Here is a 22,907-nt window from a genome sequence, read left to right as displayed (position 1 = left end):
TTTGTTGCCATCTGCTGGACACTTTTGGTATGTGTGTCATAGTATCAATTCGGACATAATAGCAAATAGTTGCTCTTGACCAGTGTTATTTTTAAACAAGGTTAAAAATGAAGGTGCTTTGTTTGACACTATTATTTAATGTCATCTGAACATATTCAAACAATTCATGTTGCCATCTTGATCCAAAAGGCGCAAACAGAAGAATTAAGCGATCCATTCAAAGTTTATTCCACTGTCCTTTCACATACTGGATAATTCACACACTCACTTTACAATACATGGCTCTGTGTAGGCATCAGATTTCTGGGTGGTATTTCACCTGCCCGCAGAAACCATCATTAAGCACAGCGTGTATTACAAAAGTCATTCCTGCTCCATTCCCCTCTCTTTGTGACAGTGGAGTCATTTAGCTTTGTTTTGATGTGTGCAATTTGCAAGAAAATATAGCATAAGGAAGGGGGGGAAAAAAACTTATCGGCATGAACAAAAAAAAATGGATTAACCTTTGAATTAATGTCTCTTAATGGGTCTTATGTTCTTTTGTTTTGTTCTTTTGTGTATGGTTTTTAGTCTATTTAAATGTAGGTGCTATGGAGGTATGATGAACCGATACTTAGACTGGAGAAGGTGTAGCCAAGGCGAGAGTGGTCTTATTTTGGAAGGGGTCTATCCTGCACCCATCAATGAAAAACTCACTTTCTTTGTGTGTCCTTCCTGAAAGACCCCAAGATGCCACAAGATGGCACCAAAGCACTCTCTACAAGAAAATCAGTCTTAAAGGGGAAGTCAAGTCCAAAATTTTCTTCACAATATCGTCTACGCGCCACCTACTAGTCTAATCACAGTAATCAGATGTATATTGTGTTTGCAGATTAATCAGAAAAATCCAACCGTTTGTGTCCATCGAAGGGACGGCCATTGTACCTTGTACTGACACATGCTGGTAAGTGAAAAACGACATCAAAGCCCAACATTACATGACCAAACCCAAAAAATGCTTAGCACTGTGATGACGACAGTACATGGCAAAACGGTTCCCTCTGAGATGAATAAAAAAGTTAACGGGTGAATTTTGCTACATAATACATATTCCACAATGTAATTTTAATCGTAATACCATGTTTAGACTCGTGGAGTGCATAGAACATATTGTAAAGAATATCTTTGAGTTGACTTCCCCTTTAAGAGTAGTGTTGTACTACTGCTCCTACAAGTCATATATTCCTGTGGCATCTTCGGGTGTTTTACAAAAAGCACAAAAACAGCGAATATGAGAATTTTTCAATGAATAATGCAGCATATGTCCCCCGTCCCCTAAAAAAATACCCAAAAAAAATCACAAATAGTTTAATTTGCAAGCTGCGACTCGGCGGAGGATCCACATATCCGCATATTTTTCCATTTTTATTTGGTGGTAGGTCGTAAGACTTTCCTAACAAAATATGTGCTTTGGCTCAAAATAGGTTGGGAAAACCTGTTCTGAAATACTGAGTCCACCATGTTCCCGAAGAACTCGTCTCCCATCCCTACCATCCTGACTTCAGCCAGACGCCACTAGAGCGTAGTTTATGCGCCTGGTTTCATAAAAGATGGAAGGGTCCAAAAGAGGGAAAGGGTCATTTGGAAACATGGTGGCCTATCTGGACGACGGGTGAGGTGAGCTGGTGTTCCTACTCGAGAATGACATCACGGCCAGCTTTACAGATGGCCTCATTCTCAGCTCACGACCCCCGGAGGTCAGGCTCACTGGTCCGGCTGAGGCGGCTGTCAGTCGGCAGGGTGCGAGCGTCACTGTCAGGTCTCGCTGACGTGATTGGCCTCGCTCTGCCCGTGTCACTGTCATGTGGCGGGTAGCGCCTCCTGACAGCGTCACAAGCTCGGCTCGCCCGTCTCGCCCAACAGCCTCCGTCAGTGTCAGCATCAGCTGGCCGCAGTAGCGGCGTCACTGTCGGATGCGGCGGCCCAACGTCAAGCGTGTTTGGATTTTCACCTCGACGTTTGGGGCGCTCACGGTTGCTGCATCACCGGCATCCCCTGCGCCTCCTGGGGAGCCACGTGCGACTGCCCCTGACTAGCTTGTTGCCCTAAACTGTGGTGACTTTGGATTTGCATCTGGCGGTTTCCATGGTGATGATGACCCAGACTGGGGTCGTGGCTGTGGTGCCCATGCTGATGATGATGATGGTGGTGATGCCCATGATGGTGTTGGCTGTGGTGTCCAGTTTCTGCGTCAACTGCCGGGGCAGCATCAGGACGCTCTTCTTCTGTAGTTACTTGACACTCTGATGGGATTTCAGCACTCTGTGGAAAATTCACATGAAATTGGTTAGCATTTGAAATTTGAACCAGTGGCAGCTTGTCAATAGATAACACTAGGGCGCCAACCTAGGAACCTGCAGTCATCTTGAAAAAGACAAATATATGTAGTGTGTGTGTGTGTGTGTGTGTGTGTGTGTGTGTATAATAGTAATACCTCGTATGTGCAAGTGCCACATAATCGCTTGCAGTAGGTGTCCTTAATGGCACCCTCGATGTGGCCCTGACCAATGATGGAATACGGAAGGGAAATTTGGCGAGTAAGGCGTCCACATCTGATGGTCAAGAGGTAAAAAAAAAAAAAAAAGTAGACGATTATGGATATGTAACCACTGGACCACCGGGCCGCCCCTCCAGTTATTCAGTCAAATAAAAAACAAAGAGTACCTTCAGCGCTTAAATGTACACGATGTGCCGCATGAATGCATTTTCTTTAAATTGGCTCGTAACCTTAAAACGCTGTCGTAAATTGAGAATGCCGCCGGATTATGCAAATTGAGGATCACGTCCAGTTGCTCAAACCTGTCATAGATGAAAAAATCATCCTTGGCTCCGTTCAGCAGCTGCCATACGTCCGGCTGGTGCTCTTCTTGTTTGTAGAGCGCGATGTTGGCGGACAACCTCTGCTCCAGCATGGAGTGCAGAAGTTGTGCGTGCGCTCCCTGATGGTTGACCACCATGTAGGTCACATCTTTCAAACCCTGACTCTCCATCTGTAGGCGCAGGCGATCCATTCTAGAGAGGACAGAGTAAAAATAAATAAATAAATACAGTGTATGACAAACGCTTTTCACAAAATGTTGCTGGCATAAGACGGATGAAGCAGGATACATACCCGGATGCCTGCACCAAACAGAACAGTCAGCTGGCCTGCAAAAGGGCCACCACTGTCACACGCCCCATTGTCGCCCTCATGGGTTCCACCCCACCGATCCTCCAGTCGGGTGGGGGCTGACAGCGATGGCCGACGCCTTCCTCGCTCTCCGCCGCGCCCCCCTGGAGCAGGCAGAGAGCGAGGAGCAGGCTGAGGCTGGCCCACATGCCTCCTGCACCTCCTCGCCTCCCTTATCTGCTGAGAGAGAAAAAGAACACCAGAAATAAGATGCCCCTTCGTGATAAAATGTGCCTCATGTAAATTGAAGCGTATTTTTAGGGCATGGGATGGAAATCAGTGCGCCACCATCATTTTCGCCTTGAAGTGGACATCATCAGAAAACGTATATTTCAGAACTAAATGCATTGAAATATTTGGTTGGAATTATTTATAGTGAGATATATTGATTAGGAATTGTCTGTGCAGTTTATTTCCTTGTTATTAGAGAAATAATAATAAAAATATTAATGAATCGTCACTGTAAATATTTGTGGCTGAAAACAGTCATTTAACTTTGATTTTTTTGTTTTGTTTGTTTTAATTATTGATTTGTAAGATAACAATTTTAGTTCGCACAAAAAAGCAAGCAAGCTGTATGCTCCAAAACAATTTAGAGTTGTTTTCACTAAAATCTTTCAGTTGGGGTTGAGTACAAATCAGTTCTGTCAACTTTTTTTCTTTGTTCCGAAATGCACATAAGCCAGTTTTCATAGGAGCAAAGCTGAAAATATTTAGTTGAATTGCCCAACTTAAAATGTTGCCGCCTTGAAATTTCGAGTTCACCTTTAGCTTTTTTAGGTTGTTTTTTTTTTTTTTTTTTGGTTATGATTTTTTTTAATAGTGTTGTGTTTTCCTGTAAGGCAGAACTGTGAACTAGTTTTTGGCCATCACGGTTCTGATCTTCTTATGTGGAGTTTGCGTGTTTTAAGAACCTAAAATGCAAGTTGCTAGAATCTGAAAGGAAGCCCGAAGACAAAAATCAATCCCACGGCAACAAGGGGAGAACATGCAAACCCCACTTAAGAGACCACCGTGCTACACTCGCGTTGATTTCAGCAAGCAATCTGTTTTTGTGTTCTTTCCAGGCAAATAATCAGCACAAACGAGTCCCAAAATGCCTCGTGCGTCCCCCGCCCAAAAAAATATTTCGCATGTGGCAAAATGCTTTTGCGCAAAGCTACAAATGTTCATTCACATCATTTAAAAATGTATCTTATACCTGTTAGTCGAAGGTTTGCCTCTCCGCAGCGTTGAGTTGCAGCAGCCCCTTGTACAAAAACAAGTGTGCCCCTCAGTTGCTCCCCCCTCCTTTTATACTCTGCCTGTTTTCGTCCGACCAAAAGCAGAACAAAGGTCAATCTGAGCTGTTTTTTTTTTTTTTTTTTTTTTTTTGCTGAGAGCGACACTTTTTTATTTACCTTATAAATCACTTCAGTATTACTGTGAACATTGCGACACTTTGGAAACGATGAGCGATCGCTGACAGGCTGACAAATAATTTCAAGACAAGAAGATGTTGGTGCTGTAGACCGTGCATGCATTTGCTTTGCGATTTCAGAAGCAACACCTTTCATACTTTGCTTTTTGTAGGCATGGAGGTAGTGGAAAAAAAACAAGTTGTGCAACACATTTGGAGAGAGGACAGCTGGAAAAGAACAGAGGGTGGATCTCTGGTGGGTGGCCAGACTTTTTGTGCAAAGTCCATATAAAGACAGGCAGATTGAACTCCTCAGCTTGTGGTACATTTAGATACATTGATTTATTTCGAGAGAAATAAATCATAAAAGCGTTAAGATACCAGTAAGGGTTTTTTTTTCTTGTCATAAAAAGGCTCAAAGTCTGAGCTGACATGTTAAGTGCCGTCTTGCTCTGACTTTTCTAACTACAGTGGCGGACTTGTGAAATTCTACAAAATAATTAGTTCTAATTTTTAAAAACATTGCCCTATTTGATATTACAGAGAATTAATTTGTTCCAGGCTTGGGAGTCATTGTGAAGCCTTGTGAGCTTTACCAAAGTCTTGCATATCATCACTTAAGTGGACCCGCTGTAACTGATTAGAAGATGAACTAGGACAGTAGGTGTAAAACTATGCGTTGCATAATTTTACTTGACTGCCAAGACAATCGAAGTTCTTGTCCGAGTTTATTCGGATCATAAAGCAGATGAGCCCAATAAGAATAAAAGAGACAGCAGTGCAAGGCGTGATCCAGGGTGCCCTTGCCAGAACAAGATGATTCCTGAAATGTAATGTCACTCATTGACAAAGGCTGGCATCGCACAGGGCACATTGACCTAACAAGTATCGCATTCAGCACATCTGTGGCCGTTGTTTGACATCAGCGCTTTCTCATACCCTCGGCTGAAAAAGGCCCCTTGATCATGAGAGGCACAGGGCTTTGGTTTAAAGGAAGAAGGACAGAGAGCTATATGTTGGAGGTTTAGCTTTCATCTCCAAGTCAAGGGTACATGACTGAGCTTTGTGATTCATTATGCTATTTACCTTCTGAGGTTCAAAGACAATGGCTACAATATATGTTTACAAGCGCCCTCAAAATGGTACAAATTGGGAGTTTAACTTGGTGCCTTCTCCAGACTGCATGTTTCGTTTTTTTTCACGGATGTCCACTAGTGTTTATATCACTATTTTAATTAAAATTGTCCAATGAATTTTGTTCTGAAGCCATTATTATTGTTTTCTTCTTTCAATTAGCCGTGTCTTTATCCCGGTAGTCGACTGTTTAGCGCGTCGGCCTCTCAGTGCAAAGGTCCAGGGTTCAATCCCTTCCTATGTGGAGTTTGCATGTTCTCCCCAGGCCTGCGTGGGTTTTCTCCGGGTACTCCGGTTTCCTCCCACATTCCAAAAAAATGCGTGGCAGATTAATGGAACACTCTAATTGTCCCTAGGTGTGTGTGAGTGCGGGTGATTGTTCGTCTTATGTGTGCCCTGCAATTGGTTGGCAACCAGTTCAGGGTGTACCCCGCTCACTGCCCAAAGACAGCTGGGATAGGCTCCAGCACACCCTGCGACCCCTGTGAGGATAGTTAAGCGGCTCAGAAAACGGATGGATGGATGGAAAACCCATGACCTGCAACTGTAACCAAGCTTTTTGGCTCACGTTTTGCTCCAGAATGCCTTGTTGGCCTTGAGGCTTTCTTTGTACCTACCACAGGTTCAAGACAAGCGGCCTCATGTCGTAGCAGAGCCTGCTTTTTGTTTCACAGTAGGTACAGTGTTGTTTGCTTTGTACGCAGGGCACAGGCAAAAGAGCTGGGACCTTTTTGTTTACCCTAACACGCATATGTTTTAAATGTGGAAGGAAGCTGGAGCTACTTCGAAAATTCTGAAGAATCTAAAGCTGTGTTTTGTCACATTTAACACCTTTAATCTCGTTTACACATGTAAACTGTATTACAACCAGGGGATATCCAATAATAAGATGAATAGGCAACAGAAGTTATAATAATGGTTGGCTATAGTTTATATTAAATAATGGTCCTCTATAGTTTAAACACTTACTGCACTTCAAGGGCGCAAGTGACCTCCGCAATGTTCTTTTTATGAAGTGGAGTGGCTGCTGACCATGGGGGGGAAAAGTGTTTTAATTGAAAAATTACAATTTCCCTCTGATGGCCGTCAACAGACTGTACTGGAGATTCGCAGATTTCCAAAAATGGAAGAATTAATTGATGTTTTACACTAAAAACAAGAATGTTTGTTCGTTTAAAAATCAAGCAGTCCATGAATGAAAATGTGGTAAAATCTAACAAGGATTTCGGTGTAATTCATTCATCGAAACAATACAAGGCTGTCGCCAAGCAACGAGGCGTCCTTTAAGGCCGCAAAGGCTTCTGGGAATCGGAGGCCTTAGCGTCCAACGACCGCCCTTTTTGGAGCAAGCGAGACAAGCATAGCCAGCGCTACATGCGTCGAAGGAATGGTCACCGACAAAGAACTCTCTAAAGCACCATAAACGACCTCGAGGTATGCTTAGCGACGCTTTTCGTCGCATTTTGTGAACTGTGGCGGTCGCAATCGGAAAATGTGTCCGGGAAAAAGTGTATTTTAATGCGCGGTTTGATGACGTAATGGTGATTGTCAAACGCGAAATGTCGAGCATGCTAAGGGGCCTGTTAATGTTATCGGTAACACTCAGTTGGTGCTCTGTGGTTATTTTGACCATGTTAAATTACAGGGATGATGGCATAGATGTATTCGACACAGGTGAGTCAGTTTGGAGGATTTTATTGTAGAAAGTCACTTGGATGTAGTTGTTTTGTATTTGGGCGTGCTAACGTGGAAGTGCAGTCAGGCTAGCATGGTGGTATTATATATAAATATGTCGCGCCACAATGAAATCCGTCTTGTCTCCTTCATAGTCAAGGCACACAGGTTTTAAATAGTCTGGCTTTAAACTTAGTCCGTTGTTTTTTTCGGCATTGTGCAAGCACCACTTTCCTGCTTTACGACCTGGGTCTCATTTGGATCTCTTCTATGTGTACAGTACTGCATTCTGCATCACCTTATTTCTTTTCGGGGTATATAAATACAACTTCTGCTTGTAGTTGACCTACGGTAAATGTAGTCGCACGATTTAAAAATAATAAAGAATTTATACACACAAAATAGTTTCCCTCTTATTTACACTTACATCCTGCCTGCTTCTCCGAATGTTGCCTCGATGTTTGTCTTGGTTTCCTCCGTGTTGGTGTTGCCGCTTTTTTTCATTTTACAAGTCCCCATAGATCTCAATAAATTATTTAGGATCGCCGCCGTGATTGACTTTACCTCTCACTGTTTGTTTTTCTTCGTCATATCTTCATCCACAGTTGAAAAAAAGTAAGACGCCCAAGTTCAGATATCCATTTTCAAATGAAGAGAGCAAAAGTAAAATGTCATAAGAAAAATAAAACTCCATTGTGCATTGCTCCATGGATGCCGTTGTGTCTCAAAAGTTTGGATATCTTACTTATTCTCACCCTTAGACTTCGCAGGACTCTGACTCTCTTCAGAACAGGAGATCTTAACCCCTATTTGTCTAGATGGCAAATGAAGACACTGCGGGCTAATCTAAACAAATGCTATTGCCTTACAGAAATAGGCCCCTGACAAAAGATTTACTTTGGTGGTTTGGTTTCACACTTGATGCGTGGTCAGATACTCCAGAAACCGAACTGAGTGCAAGTCCAAGCAATTAAAAAGTAAATTTTTATATGCCCCCCATGAAGAGCAAGACTAGTGGTGGCGCATAGACGTTTACGCATTGCTCTACGTTGAGGTCCTGTCCATAGAATTCCAATTTAGATGCGGTTTATTTTCTTTTCACACATGAATGAATGAATTTTTTCCTGATATTTTTTTCTGATAGGAAAGAATCTGGTGAATAATGGCGGCTGAAGTCATCGGAGGCAGTGAGTTCCCCGCTCACTACAAAGTCATGATGGACAAACTGAATGAACAGCGACAGTTGGATCAGTTCACAGATATCACTTTGATTGTAGATGGTAGGTGAATCTTGGATACATCCTCTGTGGCTGAAATTTCACTGCAGGACCAAGTGGTCAATAACGATGTCCATACGGTTTAAACTAAATAAATGTGTTATTTTTTTCCCTACATGTATAAGTGACACAGATACGTTTATGATAGAGCTGGACGATATTGCAATGAAGAAAATGATCACATGAATATTTTTTTCATATCGTCCAATCTACATTATAGTCACAATTTTTTAATGTATTTTATGTCAGCGTCGCGTTCACTATTAATGAATATTTTCAATCTGTGCATTTATGCTACACTCACATTGTCAGATTCCTGATAACGTATTGGATTTTTACCCCGCATTCAGAAGAGGCTGAATCGGAACGGGCTTGATTCCCGATCCGATAGCCAATTCTTTTCCCTTTTTTTTCTGGTTACGCTGCGATAACACATAAACAAATTGTGTCACTTGAGAGGAATCGTAGAAAGGGTTCTGTCAGTCGTCATCTGTACTTGTGGGTAAAAAGCGATAACACATAAACAAATTGTGTCACTTGAGAGGAATAAAATCGAATTTAAAGCTGTGTCATGCAAGTCTGAAGTTTGTGCTGCTGCAATGTCCTAAACAAGTGTTTTTCCTTTAGGGCACCAGTTTCGAGCACATAAGGCGGTGTTGGCAGCCTGCAGTCAATTTTTTCACAAATTTTTCCAGGATTTTACCCAGGAACCGCTGGTGGAGATCGAAGGTACGCTTTCTGGTGACTTATAAATGTCGCTTGCGTCTATTTGTTGTAAAGTTGTTGTTTTTTGTTTGTTTTCGGATTTTTAACATGATGAGAAACTATGAAAATGACATTTTGAAAGTAATTTGGCTTCCTAAAAATAAACCCGCCACTTTCGCGTTGTTGTTCTCTTTCAGGAGTGAGTAACATGGCGTTCAGGCAACTGATGGAGTTCACGTACACGGCCACGTTAGCCGTGGCGGGTAAAGAAGAAGCCTTTGACGTCTGGAAGGCTGCCGAATACCTCCAGATGCAGGAAGCCATCAAGGCACTCGCCAACAAGTAAGACTTGCTTACAATGAAACTTGTCCTTGTTGGTGTTTGAAAGGCGTCTTCTTTGACCAAAAGGATGATGACGTGTCCGCATATTGTAGCTGGGTATATGCATTTACTCCCAAGTAATGTGCTTATTTAGGGATAGGTCTTTCATTTTTCTTTTTAGCAAATGATGCTATTGACAGGTTTTGCAACGTGTGCTCCAGAAAACTACATGCAGCATCATTTTCTTTCATTAGACAGGAAAATTCGGCTTTCCAGATGCCTTTTGTCTCTACAGGTATTTTGTGACGAAACAGGGTGGTATCATTCTTAGTAAAAGTAAGTACAGCAATGTTGTAGTCCAAAATGTTTTTGGTATATTAAAAATGAGTTGGTTATTTGAATGGGCGCACGCCAGTATTTCAGGAACTATAGGTTGTTGCTCAAAATTTGACATCATTTGAAAGATGAATATCTGACAGAGTACGCGTTTGAGGCAAAAAAAAAAAAAATCAGAAAGCTTGACAAATGTTCAGTGTGTGTACTGCCCGTGACATGAAAAACATTTTGCTTTTTTTCTGTCATCTTTATGGAATTTCCTCTAAAAATACACGTGGGGCACTCTTGCTTTTGCTGTTTGAGCATAACAATCAAAAGGGCTTTTCATTGCTGGTTAAAAGCAAAACATTTAACTTCAACTATAGTTTAACTTTGAACGTCTTGTTAAAATTGGAGATTATTTACGCGAGACCTAGCTACGTTTTTGTCTACGCAGTGCTGTTATCGTTTTTGGAACCTCCATTCAAAAAAAGAAAGTTTAATTTTGTTGTTGAGTACACAAGATGAAACGAGCATGTTTTCTTGCAGGATAAATGAGCCTTCTTCAGTCCTGCCAAAAAGCACCAACAAAAAGAGGAAGATCGCGGAGACGTCTTGTGTCATCACAGAAGTCCTACCCACAGTGGAAGGGGAACCGGTTCGTGTTCTTTAGTTGTCAGGGTTAATACCACTTTTTGTGAAAATTATTTCTAAGCGCTGAAGTGGTATGAAGTCGGTTGGCCTGGGTTATGTTCTCCCAGGTGGAGATAGAGATGCTAGCAGATGGTGCCATCGAGGTGGAGGACCCGGGGCTGGAGGAGATGGTGGACGCCGCAAAGAATGCCCAATCAAACGACTCCGCGTTGGCTCTGCTTGCAGACATCACCAGCAAGTATCAGCAGGGGGAACCTTCACTCGAGGTCATCAAGAAGGAAGACATAGAAGAGGTGCGTTGAGCTTCATTTTGTCCAGCCGACAGTGACACGGATTTTTATTTGCTTTCCTAACCAAGCTCGAAAACGCCGATGTAGTCATTTCTCATAACTTTTCTGCTGTGAAGTGGGAATTTCTCCATTGTGGGACTATTAAAGGTTTTCTTATCTTATTTTCGCTATGCTGATCGTCATAATGATAATGAGTGAAAAATAACTGACAATGGCCCTTTCTTTTTCATTTTAATGGTAATAATGAAAATATGAGTATCAAAATTCATTGTTTTCATCATAGTGAAACAAAACAATTTTTTTTTACTATGTATAAACGAGTGATGAAATACTGTGCATCAAAGATAATAAGCTCCTATAATTTTCATCCCAATCTGTCAGTTTCACTTGATGCATATGTACAGCAATGACTTTATGCACTCTTGAGTGCTTAATAAATGAAATGCATGTTTATTTTTTTTCTTTATCATTCCCAGTAAAATGCACCACAAAGTATGTGTGATGATCATTATAATAATAATTCAAGCATGTAATAATGATAAAAGTGATAATGAAGCCCTTTCAACCTGTCCTTCGATATGCCTTTGTCTATGTTGGTACAGGAAGTCCTCTATCAGGAAGAAACGGTGACAGCCTCCAAGGTACTGGAGAACGTGGAGGTGGTGGAGGTCCAAATTTCTCAAGTGGACAACGCGTTCCAGTGTAGCAAGTGCAACCGAATCTTCAAGTTGTACTACCACCTCAAGCAGCACATGAAAACGCACCTCGGTCTGCCGAAGAAGCCGCACGTGTGCAGCCACTGCGGCAAAGCGTACACGCGGGAGGGCGCCTTGAATCAGCACTTGACCTCCTTCCATTTTGATGCAGAGGAGCAGGCTCAGAACCAGAAAGCCCCAAAGAGAGTTCACGTTTGCGAGCACTGTAAGAAGCACTTCGACCACTTTGGACACTTTAAGGAGCACCTACGAAAGCATACCGGTGAGGCAGAAACGGGTTGTCGATAATGTTGGCGTTTCGTAGCATCGTGTTTACATTGCTTGCTTTTCTGTGTGGAATCCGTAGGTGAAAAACCATACGAATGTCCTGACTGCCATGAACGTTTTGCGAGGAACAGCACGCTGAAGTGCCATATGGCGGCCTGTCAAAACGGGGCTGGAGCCAAGAAAGGACGCAAGAAACTCTATGAATGCCAGGTACTTCACTGCAGCGAGATCCCACATGAGTGAAGATGGAGCCATAGATTTGTTGCATTGTCATGTATTGAGCAGAACTGATAAGTTGTCTTTATCAAGGTTGAACCAAACCGACTTAATTTGTCTGTTTTTGTTAGCATTGTGAGCCTTATACATTTTCCTTAATTTCTCAGAAAAAAATGCATCAAGCTTCATGACTAAAATGAAAATGCTGTTTTTATCTGGAATTTTACAAAATTTCCTTGATTAAATACCCTGGTCAAAACAAATTTTTATTTATTTTTTTAATCAGATTTCACGAAACATTTCTAGAATTTTTTTCCCCTGTTGATTCTAAATCTGCATTATTTTTTAAATCTTAAATCAGGTTTTCCAGATAATAATGATAATGTAATAATTAAATTGTAAATTGTGTAAATGTATTTGGTCATATTTCTGAATTAAGGGTTAGGTTCAGCAACAGGTGTATTTTTTTTTTCCCCCTGAAGCATCATAGCTATAAACAAGTACACAACGCTTGGTAAAATGTGTTGTACACGCTTTTGTAGTCCCCCCTCCTCCCGAACCCCCCCCCCCAAAAATATGTTTGAAAAAGGTAAAAACATTTTGAAATCAACATCAAAAATACATTTAGGGACACACAAAGCCATCTCTGACAAAAATTCACTGTTGACCATTAATAGTGGCCAAATTCAAGCCCATTTGCACATTTTTTCCCCTTTTTTTATAAAATAAATGGGAGATCTTTGGATTGGTTGATTGGACACAGTATTTCAGGTACCCTTCTTTTCAAAATGAAATGTAAACATGGTGCAAATCAGTGCAATTGCATCAGTGCCACATTTAGAAACGGAAACAGAAGTTGGTGAGGGAGTGTTTTCCACGAATTATTTATAAGAATTAGTCTAACATGCAGTTGGCGTGTACCCTGTCTTAAGGTGTTGTCCTTGTTCTCTAGGAATGCAGCAGTGTGTTCAACAGCTGGGACCAGTTCAAAGATCATCTCGTGAGCCACACAGGAGACAAGCCCAACCACTGCACCATGTGTGACTTGTGGTTCACTGACCCCCAAGAGCTTAAGGCGCACCTCAAAGATGTTCACTCCATAGAGGATGAAAAGTCAATGGAAGAACTGGCCATCACTGACGCCACAGCTACGGCAGCGCTCACCATCACCACACAGACCATCGGGGCCACAGAAACTGTGCTGCTGGAAGATGGCATCCAGGTAGAGAACATCACGGTGAACCCAATCGAGGTCATGGAAATGGAGGAGACGACCACGGTCGTGGTGGAGGATGGAGGCGTGGCCGAGATGTGCGAGGAGGATGTGGAGAGACTGAAGCAGGCCGGCGTGCAGATCCAGATGGTGCGCGTGGCCTCCAGCGACATGGACGAGCAGCAGGTGGCCCACCCTCAGGTGGAAGTTGAGTTGGAGGAAGAGATGATGAACATGGAGGAAACCATACAAGCAGTGGTCGTATGAAAGCACGAGCTGAACAATGCATGAAGGATGATAAACACCAAATTCCAGTTTTTTCGCGGTCATGTTCTCACCCCCTGAACTCTGACAAATGGACAATGTTGTTGAATTTATTTCAAAGTTGGCATCTTATCGCAATTGAAGCTATGAGCGATTTTAATTTTTTGTTTTTTTTCTTTGTTCACCTGGTAAAACGATTTTGCTTTACACCTTCTATTCCTCAGTGGCCATGCTGCAGTTTTGTTCAAGCTATAACAAATATTTTTTTTGTAGAAATAAACTGTGGTATACTCGCTAATACATGAGTTTTTTTCCCCTTCGCACAGCAGTATTTCCCAAACTTTTGGCACACAGACAAAATTGTCACAAAAAGTATATCCTGAAATAATGATCTGGTCTCAATGTGAACTCAGAGCCTGTTGAATGAAGGGCAACAGGTGAATCCAGAGCTTTTATGGTTCCTCCTGCCATGGACGAACAAGATGCTTTACTTGTGCTAAATAAATAATTGTTAAAAATCAAATGGAAGCGGGTAAAATTTGATCATTTGCAGCAGCACATAAATGGTTGGGAATCACCCTCGCCTTAGGTGTTCTATTCTGCTCCATTTATGAGCGGTGGGGTAGTGTTGATAATGGAGATGTTAGTGGCCTGCTAAAAGGGATGTGTACCATGTATCTGTGTACAGGCACATGATTTTTAATGGGGTGGAAGTAAGGTTTCCCAGGTGAGTAATGTATAATGATGATTAGATGTGAGGCACAAAGTGGATTTTTTTTTTAATTTTTTACCTTAAGGTTGGTTGATTTTTTTTTTTTTAATTCAGTCCGTCAGCCAGACCGCCTCCTGGCAATTCACGCATCCTCATTGGTCGAACGCAAAAACACCCCTACGAAACAATCCGGAAGTTAGCTCTGATTGGCTCACTCGGCAGCCGCTCAAAACAATTTCCCCTTGGCAACAGAATCAACCCGGGTAGCAGACGCGGCAGCCAATGTCACCACCCGTACGGCAAAATGATTCTTCGAGAAATCCGGTGGAGCTTTCCCAAACAAATACATTAAGGTAACCGCTATTTGTGGAACCATCACGAATTGGCCCGCTTATTTGTGTTTTGAGTAGAAGCACTGGCGGCACACGGGCAACGTCCACTACGTGTGGGTGCTAACTGTTGACTCACTGGACGCAATAGTGATGTACTTTCACGCTGTGTGTTGTCACACATGCGTGAAATGAAGTCTTTTTTGCATTCTTATTTTTTTTAATACCACAGACGTTGATTAGCCGCCTGTCGAGTTTTTTTCGCTGTCCAGAATATGTAATTGAATTGTGTGCATCATCACCTGGCACACGCACACACTAATCTAATTTAGGATCAGACTGATTTTCAAGCTAGCTTGGTGGTTAACAGAGTTTGTCTCCGGCACCTGTTGCTTCCCGGGGGGTTTAACCCTACTTCATAAATAACCCCTTTCTTTCTATTTATTTTTATTTTTTTAGCCACAAAACGTTGTCTGTACATTAGTCGGTCAAGTACATGGAAACTGGTCTTGCACCTGTAACACCTGTTAATTGAATTTTAAAAGGGTTGCCACGCAGTCTCCTCTTTTGTCCGGTATAATTCCACAATAAAACACGACGAGTATTTATTTACTTTTTGAAAAACAAGAAAAGGCGAAGAGGACTCAAAATTCCTTACGTTGATGATAGCTACCTATACAGTCACAGTCGCCAGTGCTGGTTGGTCAGGGCCAGCAAGGCTTTCAATACAATATAAAACACTAATCTACAATGTACAACCTAATTCCAGTAGTTTTTTCTCAGAAATTTTAGGGCTAATTTCTCTCCCCCCCCCCTCCAGCAGTCAGTCTTGTTGATCTTGAAACTTTTGTCTCGGCTGTATTGCTTTCAGAATGTCACTTTTTTTTTTTTTGTCCAATTAAATTTTCGCCTCAATGTGATGACATGCATGTCATTGTACAGTAATCTGTTCAGGATTGACAGGAGGTTTCGGCCTGACGCCAGCGATGCAGTTTTTCAAAACGTACAAGCAATACATACATTTAAAATTGAAATTCACGCATAGATACAGACATTCTACACATCTTCTCTTCTCATTTACATACAAGAGTGTCCACAAGTGCATGGATTACCAATTAAATCAGATGCAGACCTTCATGGGCAATTACCTACAAAGTGCCATATGTGGTTCTTATTCTGTTTTTTTCTGCACTGTGTTGGATGCCAAATATATATCTGTATGTATATTCAAGCATAAAGTCAGAGCACGTGTTTGATTGTGTGTCATACAGTATTTACGCTTGATGTTTGATGGCGAACCCTTTGAAATGCAATAACTTGCAAACCATGGACGTCTCTCTTGTCCAAATGGATGGTAGATGTTGCCGCACTCCCTACCAAGAGCTAGGGTCACTTTTACGAAGGCCTCAGGTTCAAACTTGTACAAGATAGTTCCCACTCTGTTTGTTTCAAATGCTTGAGTGTCATCACTCACCATGCAGTTTGACAATGTGTCATACTTGCACTATGGATTCCAAAGGGGCCTTTCCCTTTGTTAAGTCTCCATTGTTGCGCTGCTGAGCTCTCAGTCCTTGTCAACCGTGCATTTCAATTAACACAACGGGGAGCTTTGTGTAGAGAGGGCCTGCTGCATGCGTGTGTTTGCAAGAGCACTTTTGTGTCTATATTTACTCAAGTGCACTTATTCAGCATCTGAATGTGTGTGCGTTTCCTTTGCGCCCAGATGCATGCCTGTGGTGTGAAAATGTTGCAATGACTGCAAAAGTACACGGGCGCGAAGACAGACCCAATTGACGCAGGAAGAGTAAAACCAAAATGATACAAATGGAACAGTGTGCCGAAATGGAAACTGTGCTTCTTTTTTGATCCACAGCTGCGATGGATGGGCTCTAGTGTTTTCCATTGTTGAAGTGTATGAAGAGGCTGCTGATGCCAGCAGTGTGTTCAGCAGCACCGCGCAAACCCCCTCCGGGGACCCTCAGACAAATCACCTGGTGAGTAAGGAGCCATTCTTGGCTGATGAAGGACAAGGGCACACTGTTTGTGTGCCATCACAAGTGGTCATCAGAAATGTTAGCAGTCAGTCGAAAGGTATATGACAGAATCCTTTATAATAAAGTTGAACACAATCTGCTGGACGCTGCTTGGCCTCCAATTTGATTTGAACCCGCAACTCCCTGTACTCGCCCAAAACTTTGACGTGTGACGGACACCGCGGCCAACTTGCATGGTGGAGATTCGTGCTTGTGCTTGGAACGCAAGTCGTCTCATATTAGGGCTGTGGGTGTTGAATTTTTAGAATCAAGTACTAATTTTCCCATTGATTAATCGGGAAGTTGGTAAAAAATGGTTTTTGTATTCGCAATAAAATGTGTACGTGCTGTGCAGGTATCACTGTTGTCCACTTGGGGGCGCCATTCTCTCCTTCCAGACTGTAATATTTGTGAAGTTGAGTGTGTGTGGCTTTAGAAGGTGCGGACGGGCCCAGTGAGTGGCACGTGCGTCAGCAAATGAGTGTGCAGAGTTGGCTGTTGTGAGCTCGGGTTTGATTCCAAGTTCCAGCATTTTCATCAGCAATCATGACAAGCAAAAGTAATGCAGATTTTCACTAAAAAATTGATTGATAATTGACAAAATAAAGTCTGACGTCGGATTCTACCGTTTCAGCAGAGGCCTGTGCTGTACTCGTAGCCATTCCACTTTCTTTACTGTTTTGATTTTATTTGTCATTAACTCCTCTCGAGGCAGAATGGGACATTTAACATTTCTCAAATTTTGTTTTTGACGACTCCCCAAAACCCTTTTTTTTATTCAATCAATTTTTAATGTCCATCGCAATAGTGAGAGTGACAGCGCCACTCGTCGCTCCTTCAAGAATGCTCATTTGAACGGGGGGTCGTGCGTTTCGACATCATCCCTGATGCTTGATTTGTGTGCACTAATCCGCCATCTGCTGTATTTAACGTAAAAAATAAAAAAAAACGCTCAGGTTAAATGCAGTGACGTGCGACGACAAACATGGCGCATGTGTGCTCTCTTTCTTGACACACTCCCTAATGGTGGGTGTTCGGTCCTCAGCCTGACAAAGACAAACACCCTTGCCAAGCAACCTGTTGTTTCGGAGGGATCGAGCACGGGACACTGTGGAGAATACTGCTCATCTGCATGCAGCGGGTGTGTAGAGCGCTATTTGAAGCCATTATTGCAAAAGTGCACCCACCCTGTTTTTCCTTTTTTTTTTATTAGTAGTGGCAATTCTCAAGAAGATCTCATTTCAGAGCTCATGTGTTTACCTCGTGCGTGTTCGTCCTTTTTTACTTCTTTATATTTACACACACAAAAGGCTGCTTTATTCTCTTTTCATGTCCTTGTCGGGTTGCCCGAGATCAATGCTGAAATATTCATCCGTGGTGTTTGATTGCTCAGAGATTGCACATCTAAAAAAAGACCCTTTGATTTCGTGGCGCAGTTGTAACATGGGCTCATTTTAATATGGAGATGAATGAGAGAATTTGTCTTTTTCCACTAACAGACAAATAGTAAAGCACATTTCATTCTTTTTTTTTTTTTCCACCCAATATACGGTGTCTTAAATAGATGCTTGCGTAAATTGTCTGGTTTGATCCTTGCGTTTACTGTAAATGGATTGGTGAATTTCAGACCTCTTAAGATGTTCACAGTTCGAATTGTATTGACTGTTTATTACACAAAACAAGGCGTTGGGGACCTCGTGAATGTCCCCACTTGGCTGAAACCAAGCAAGGAGCACCGAGTGAGGAACTCAGAAGTTGTCGTCGAAAAAAAAAAACTGACCTTGCTCGCTAAGTCGATCAGCTTTCACATCGTTTTTTTTTTCAAATTTGTTCAGTCATTCTCCCAAGCACTTATCCTCAATTTCTGATCGAGATGATGAAAAAACAACAACAATGTCCATCCTTAGTTTTGTGGAATGACCAGCAATGGTCTTTGACTTGTATTATATGATGAATTTCCCCTAAAGGAGTGTGTAAACAAGAGGCGGGTTAGTGGGGTCCTTTTGTCATGGTGCACGAGGGTGATGAGGATGTGTGTCTTGTTTGTTCTGGCTCTCATAGCAACCTTAGCCCGCAGTTGACGTTGCACGGTGTCAACCACACGTTCACACTTCGCGCTGATCTCGATTGCTGACTCATTACTCTAAATGTCCGGATTAAGAAATTGAAATCCTGACTTCTCTGTCTTGGATTTGTTCCCGATTGTGGCAATAAATGTCCGCACCCCTGACACTATCATCTGTTCCACCTCTTTGCTACCCCCTCCCCACTCCATCCCCCCGCCCATCCCCTCTCAGCCTCGTCTTCAATCTGTGTTATATTTAAACCTCGGACACTCAAATGAGCCCATTTTAAGCCACACTAACCTCTTCGGTCAACGCCTCTATTGTGGATGACTCTCCTGACACTTCCTCTCGCCTGTCTCCAGTCTCCAGCTTCTTCGCCCACGCAGCAAAGGTTACGACTGACGGTCGCCCGCAGACTCATCTTGAGCCTTGACAAGATTATAAATACTTTAAAATTTAAAAGGAAAAGTACTGCTGACACTTTGGAGTGTTCTCATTTTTGTTGATGCGACTTTTTTTTTTTTTTTTTTTTAAAAGGTCTGACATTTGGATAAAGACACTGACACAATTCACAGGCGAATGGCTCATATAGCTCAAGGTAAGAGTTTTTCGTACTGTTTGCAAGATTATTTGCCTGTCCATCATGATTTTATTTTGTTATATAAACATACATATTATATGTGTATGATATTGGACTGGAAAGCTCAAAAATCCAACCGGTCCAAACTGAATTTCAACATTTCCAGAGAAGCCTGCTAACATGATAGCATATTTTGACTGTTGGTTGCGTATCAATGGGGGGAGCCATTTTTTGCTTATAGAAGCCATAACTTACACTTTTGTTTCTTTTGATGCTGTATGGCAGTTGATAATGGTTAAATACGACTTCAGACCTCATCTGTACAGTTCATAAAGGTTTGACACTTATTAGCCGGGAACAAATTAACTTGATGACATTTCCTCGACAGAAGTGGGGAAAATTGGATTTGAAATTAGAAAGTCAACCTCCATCTCAAAATACATTCTCTTGAACTTTGTATTGCGCAATGTATTATGTTGTGTTAACACGGCAATGTATTTACAGTCGCATCTTTGCATGAGTAGATTACGACTTCAAAAAGGCGCTGCACAGAACACCCTCGAATTGAAATACGACGACCGTGTTTGACATCATCATCGTCAAGTGCAATATAACACTGAAATCGAATGGTTTGTTTTCCATCGCCAGCTGCCATGAGGTAAGCCCCTCCCACTCCCTCTCCACCCACCCAGGGTGTCCGTTGGCAGGATGACCGCCGTCTGCCCCTCAGAGAGCAGCCCGGAGGGGGCCGAAGCAGGGGCCGGGGCCGCCGGAGCCACGGGGTGCAGCTCTGTTTCCGGGGTCGACACCGGGGAGTCCGTTGAAGATCCTGCCGGAAGTTCTGTTGGAGACCCAGCGGTCGATGCCCACGGGCAGAAGTACACGCGCTACAGCAACCAGGACAGCTCCGACATCAACACGGATGACGAAGGCGCCACCGTCCGCCGCCTTACTCCGCTGGAGAGACTCAACCTGGATATGTGCCAAGATGAGAGGTGAGGCTCAGATTTTTATTTTATTTTTTTTCCCCTTCAGTTTCTCTCTACACTACAATTTGCGCTCCGTTTGTTGTTTGGTGGTTTGGCAACAGGGTGGTCCGTGAACTCACAGTGGGCAGAAGAATCAGCTTCTACAAAATTCGAGGAGAGATCGGCTGTGGAAATTTTTCCCATGTCAAGCTGGGAATCCATGCACTCACGAAAGGTACAGCGGGCGCAACGCTAAATCAACACTTTGGCTGAACATGAACACTTTCTGTTTCTAACCGGAAAACATTCAACTTTAAAGTGTTTTTAGTTGCATGAAGAAAAAAAAAAGAATTTCCAATATGAACAAAAATAATAAAACTGTTAACATTGACAACGTTCGTGATTTTGTCCATCAATGAAAATATTGGATTGGCTGGCGACTGATATCATCCTCATTTCGATATGAATATCTTAAATGTTCATATTTCGATTTCGATAAACTTCATATCACCCAGCCCTTGTCCTTTGCAACCCTATGTCTTTATCGCCCCTTTTTTTCTCTACAACACCAGACAAAGTGGCCATCAAGATCCTTGACAAAACCAAGCTGGATCAAAAGACCCAGCGTCTGTTGTCCAGAGAAATCTCCAGCATGGAAAAACTACATCACCCGAACATCATACGCCTCTATGAGGTTGGACTCACTTGGCAGTTTTTTTGATTGACCCGTTTATGTCTTGAGAGGCATTCGGCATTCAAGTGTACCAAGCCACTGTGATCACCCTTTTCCCTCTTTCTGAATCCTAAGGTGGTGGAGACATTGTCACGGTTACACCTCGTGTTGGAGTACGCTGGTGGTGGGGAGCTCTACAGCAAAATCACGACCGAAGGGAAACTTTCTGACGCCGACAGCAAAATTGTCTTTGCTCAAATTCTGTCTGCCGTTAAACACATGGTTGGTATCATACCTGTGGAAATCTCGCTATCCTAGTGTGCCATTCTACTTGACGCTTGATCCTCATTGTCTGGTCGTTGTCTTCATATTTCATCCACTCGCTGTTCGGTTCTTTGCCAACAGCATGAAAACAACATAATTCACCGCGACCTGAAGGCAGAAAACGTCTTCTACACCAGCAGCTCTTGTGTCAAGGTCGGCGACTTCGGCTTCAGCACGATGAGCCGTCGTGACGAAATGCTCAACACTTTTTGCGGCTCTCCGCCTTACGCCGCCCCCGAGCTCTTCCGGGATGAAAACTACGTGGGCGTCTTTGTGGACATCTGGGCCCTGGGAGTGATGCTTTTCTTCATGGTGACGGGCACCATGCCGTTCAGGGCGGACACTGTGGCTAAACTGAAGCGGTGCATCCTGGAAGGCGCCTTCACGCTGCCTTCCTGGCTGCCGGACACATGCCAGAAACTGATCCGGGCGATCCTCCAACCCTTACCGGCTGACCGCTGCTCCGTAGAACAGGTGATGGGCAGCGACTGGATGCATCATGTTGACTTCCCGCGGCCCATGGAACCCTTCAAGCTGGAACCGTCTCACCTCGCAGAGAATGATCCATCCGAGTTGGGGCTGGAGGAGATGGAAGTAGTTACAGCACTAGGGACACTTGGCATCACCTCAGAACACATCCTGAACAACCAAGGAAAGGACTGCAGGAGTTCCATCACGGGAGTGTATCGAATCCTGCTGCACGGCGCTCACAGGAGACGCGCTCTCGAGAGCATACCGACGGCCACGCAGGCAGCTGGACCAAAAGCAACGAAAAAGGAGCGTCTAAAGGTGTACCGCAGTTTACGGCACACATCCAAACTCTGTATGATCCTGTGACATGAAGCTCGATCAAATTTTATATTCAGTACTGTCCACATTTGGCGGGATGCATTTTGGTTAGAAAAAAAAACTATGTCCGGCAGTTAGGCGAGTCCATTAAAATCATGGGACAAAATGGAATCTGGAATTTCTTATTTTCATATCTTTCATTTAGCTGGTGAAATTAATCTCTGTGAGAATGTGGAATTAATTACCGGTACCTCATTTTTTTGACACAGACTTGATCTAATCCACAAGATTTGAAAAGAATGATGTCCTCAAAGATTTCGGTTCATTTTGAATGGGTGAATGTAGCTGACACTTGACCTTTGGTACGATGGAGCACAAAACATCCCGTAAGAATAATCAAATCACTGTAGCGTGCGCAAAGGCTTGCATGCACATACGCGTGTTGACTTCAGGATAAGCTTTCCGTTTGCAATGTCTTTAGAGACGCTTCATTGCCATCATGCCTGATGTATCTCTGTGAGATGATCCACAGGTTTGGAAAAGCCAATAAATTACTTGTAATTTGTTTTGACTCTACTTTTAATCCACTGGTGCCATACCTACAATTGAATATGTGAACCAAAAATGTTTATACGTGGTGTATGCTGCCCCCCGTTGTCCTCACTCTGCAAAAGAAAATACAAAAACGATATACAATATAACAGCGTGGCAGTACATTTGGCGTATTTGAGGATGAATACCATTATTACTAAAGCAATAAACAGGTACGGTTGTCTTCCA

At 42.8% G+C, this 22,907-nt stretch overlaps 3 protein-coding genes across 10 annotated transcripts; 2 read left to right on the top strand and 1 right to left on the bottom strand.

Moving 5' to 3' along the window:
• Positions 1-204: 204 nt before the first annotated feature.
• Positions 205-4,518, bottom strand: selenop (selenoprotein P). Of its 2 annotated transcripts, none has more exons than XM_019872703.1 (5): positions 4,410-4,518; positions 3,152-3,388; positions 2,839-3,051; positions 2,474-2,591; positions 205-2,301 (listed from the first exon to the last, which is right to left on the bottom strand). In XM_019872703.1, the coding sequence occupies exons 2-5, from the start codon at positions 3,355-3,357 to the stop codon at positions 2,008-2,010; spliced, it is 831 nt and encodes a 276-aa protein (XP_019728262.1). In that variant the 5' UTR covers positions 3,358-3,388; positions 4,410-4,518; the 3' UTR covers positions 205-2,007. The 2 variants fall into 2 exon arrangements, with proteins under 2 accessions (XP_019728262.1, XP_019728263.1); XM_019872704.1 differs by having other exon boundaries at positions 3,152-3,385; positions 4,410-4,514.
• Positions 4,519-7,059: 2,541 nt separating this feature from the next.
• Positions 7,060-13,947, top strand: znf131 (zinc finger protein 131). 4 transcript variants are annotated; one of them, XM_019872698.1, is made up of 10 exons: positions 7,081-7,175; positions 7,387-7,415; positions 8,560-8,602; positions 9,320-9,421; positions 9,595-9,739; positions 10,583-10,691; positions 10,795-10,980; positions 11,580-11,955; positions 12,040-12,170; positions 13,129-13,947. In XM_019872698.1, the coding sequence occupies exons 3-10, from the start codon at positions 8,578-8,580 to the stop codon at positions 13,654-13,656; spliced, it is 1,602 nt and encodes a 533-aa protein (XP_019728257.1). In that variant the 5' UTR covers positions 7,081-7,175; positions 7,387-7,415; positions 8,560-8,577; the 3' UTR covers positions 13,657-13,947. The 4 variants fall into 4 exon arrangements, with proteins under 4 accessions (XP_019728256.1, XP_019728253.1, XP_019728257.1 ...); XM_019872696.1 differs by having other exon boundaries at positions 7,082-7,175; positions 8,560-8,695; XM_019872697.1 differs by lacking the exon at positions 7,387-7,415 and having other exon boundaries at positions 7,060-7,175.
• Positions 13,948-14,099: 152 nt separating this feature from the next.
• On the top strand, positions 14,100-22,765 carry nim1ka (NIM1 serine/threonine protein kinase a). Of its 4 annotated transcripts, XM_019872702.1 has the most exons (9): positions 14,100-14,718; positions 16,568-16,688; positions 19,331-19,391; positions 20,022-20,368; positions 20,464-20,576; positions 20,914-21,035; positions 21,150-21,296; positions 21,420-22,127; positions 22,397-22,765. In XM_019872702.1, the coding sequence occupies exons 4-9, from the start codon at positions 20,082-20,084 to the stop codon at positions 22,400-22,402; spliced, it is 1,383 nt and encodes a 460-aa protein (XP_019728261.1). In that variant the 5' UTR covers positions 14,100-14,718; positions 16,568-16,688; positions 19,331-19,391; positions 20,022-20,081; the 3' UTR covers positions 22,403-22,765. The 4 variants fall into 4 exon arrangements, with proteins under 4 accessions (XP_019728261.1, XP_019728260.1, XP_019728258.1 ...); XM_019872701.1 differs by having other exon boundaries at positions 20,066-20,368; positions 21,420-22,765; XM_019872699.1 differs by having other exon boundaries at positions 21,420-22,765.
• The last annotated feature ends 142 nt before the right edge of the window (positions 22,766-22,907 follow it).

Source organism: Hippocampus comes, unplaced genomic scaffold (assembly GCF_001891065.2).
Source record: "Hippocampus comes isolate QL1 unplaced genomic scaffold, H_comes_QL1_v1.1 scaffold4, whole genome shotgun sequence".
In the NCBI taxonomy this organism is placed as follows: domain Eukaryota; kingdom Metazoa; phylum Chordata; class Actinopteri; order Syngnathiformes; family Syngnathidae; genus Hippocampus; species Hippocampus comes.
Note: the sequence above shows the minus strand (reverse complement) of the source record. Positions and strands in the feature narration are given on the sequence as shown.

What these genes read in the sequence shown, in the direction of transcription:
- znf131 (XM_019872694.1), top strand. Translation starts at nt 8,578, where the DNA reads ATGGCGGCTGAAGTCATCGGAGGCAGTGAGTTCCCCGCTCACTACAAA. An exon ending in ATCAAGGCACTCGCCAACAA is followed by an intron (nt 9,740 to 10,582) that starts GTAAGACTTGCT and finishes GTTTTCTTGCAG; the next exon opens with GATAAATGAGCCTTCTTCAG. An exon ending in GCACCTACGAAAGCATACCG is followed by an intron (nt 11,956 to 12,039) that starts GTGAGGCAGAAA and finishes TGGAATCCGTAG; the next exon opens with GTGAAAAACCATACGAATGT.
- nim1ka (XM_019872701.1), top strand. Translation starts at nt 20,082, where the DNA reads ATGACCGCCGTCTGCCCCTCAGAGAGCAGCCCGGAGGGGGCCGAAGCA. An exon ending in GATATGTGCCAAGATGAGAG is followed by an intron (nt 20,369 to 20,463) that starts GTGAGGCTCAGA and finishes GTTTGGCAACAG; the next exon opens with GGTGGTCCGTGAACTCACAG. An exon ending in ACATCATACGCCTCTATGAG is followed by an intron (nt 21,036 to 21,149) that starts GTTGGACTCACT and finishes CTGAATCCTAAG; the next exon opens with GTGGTGGAGACATTGTCACG.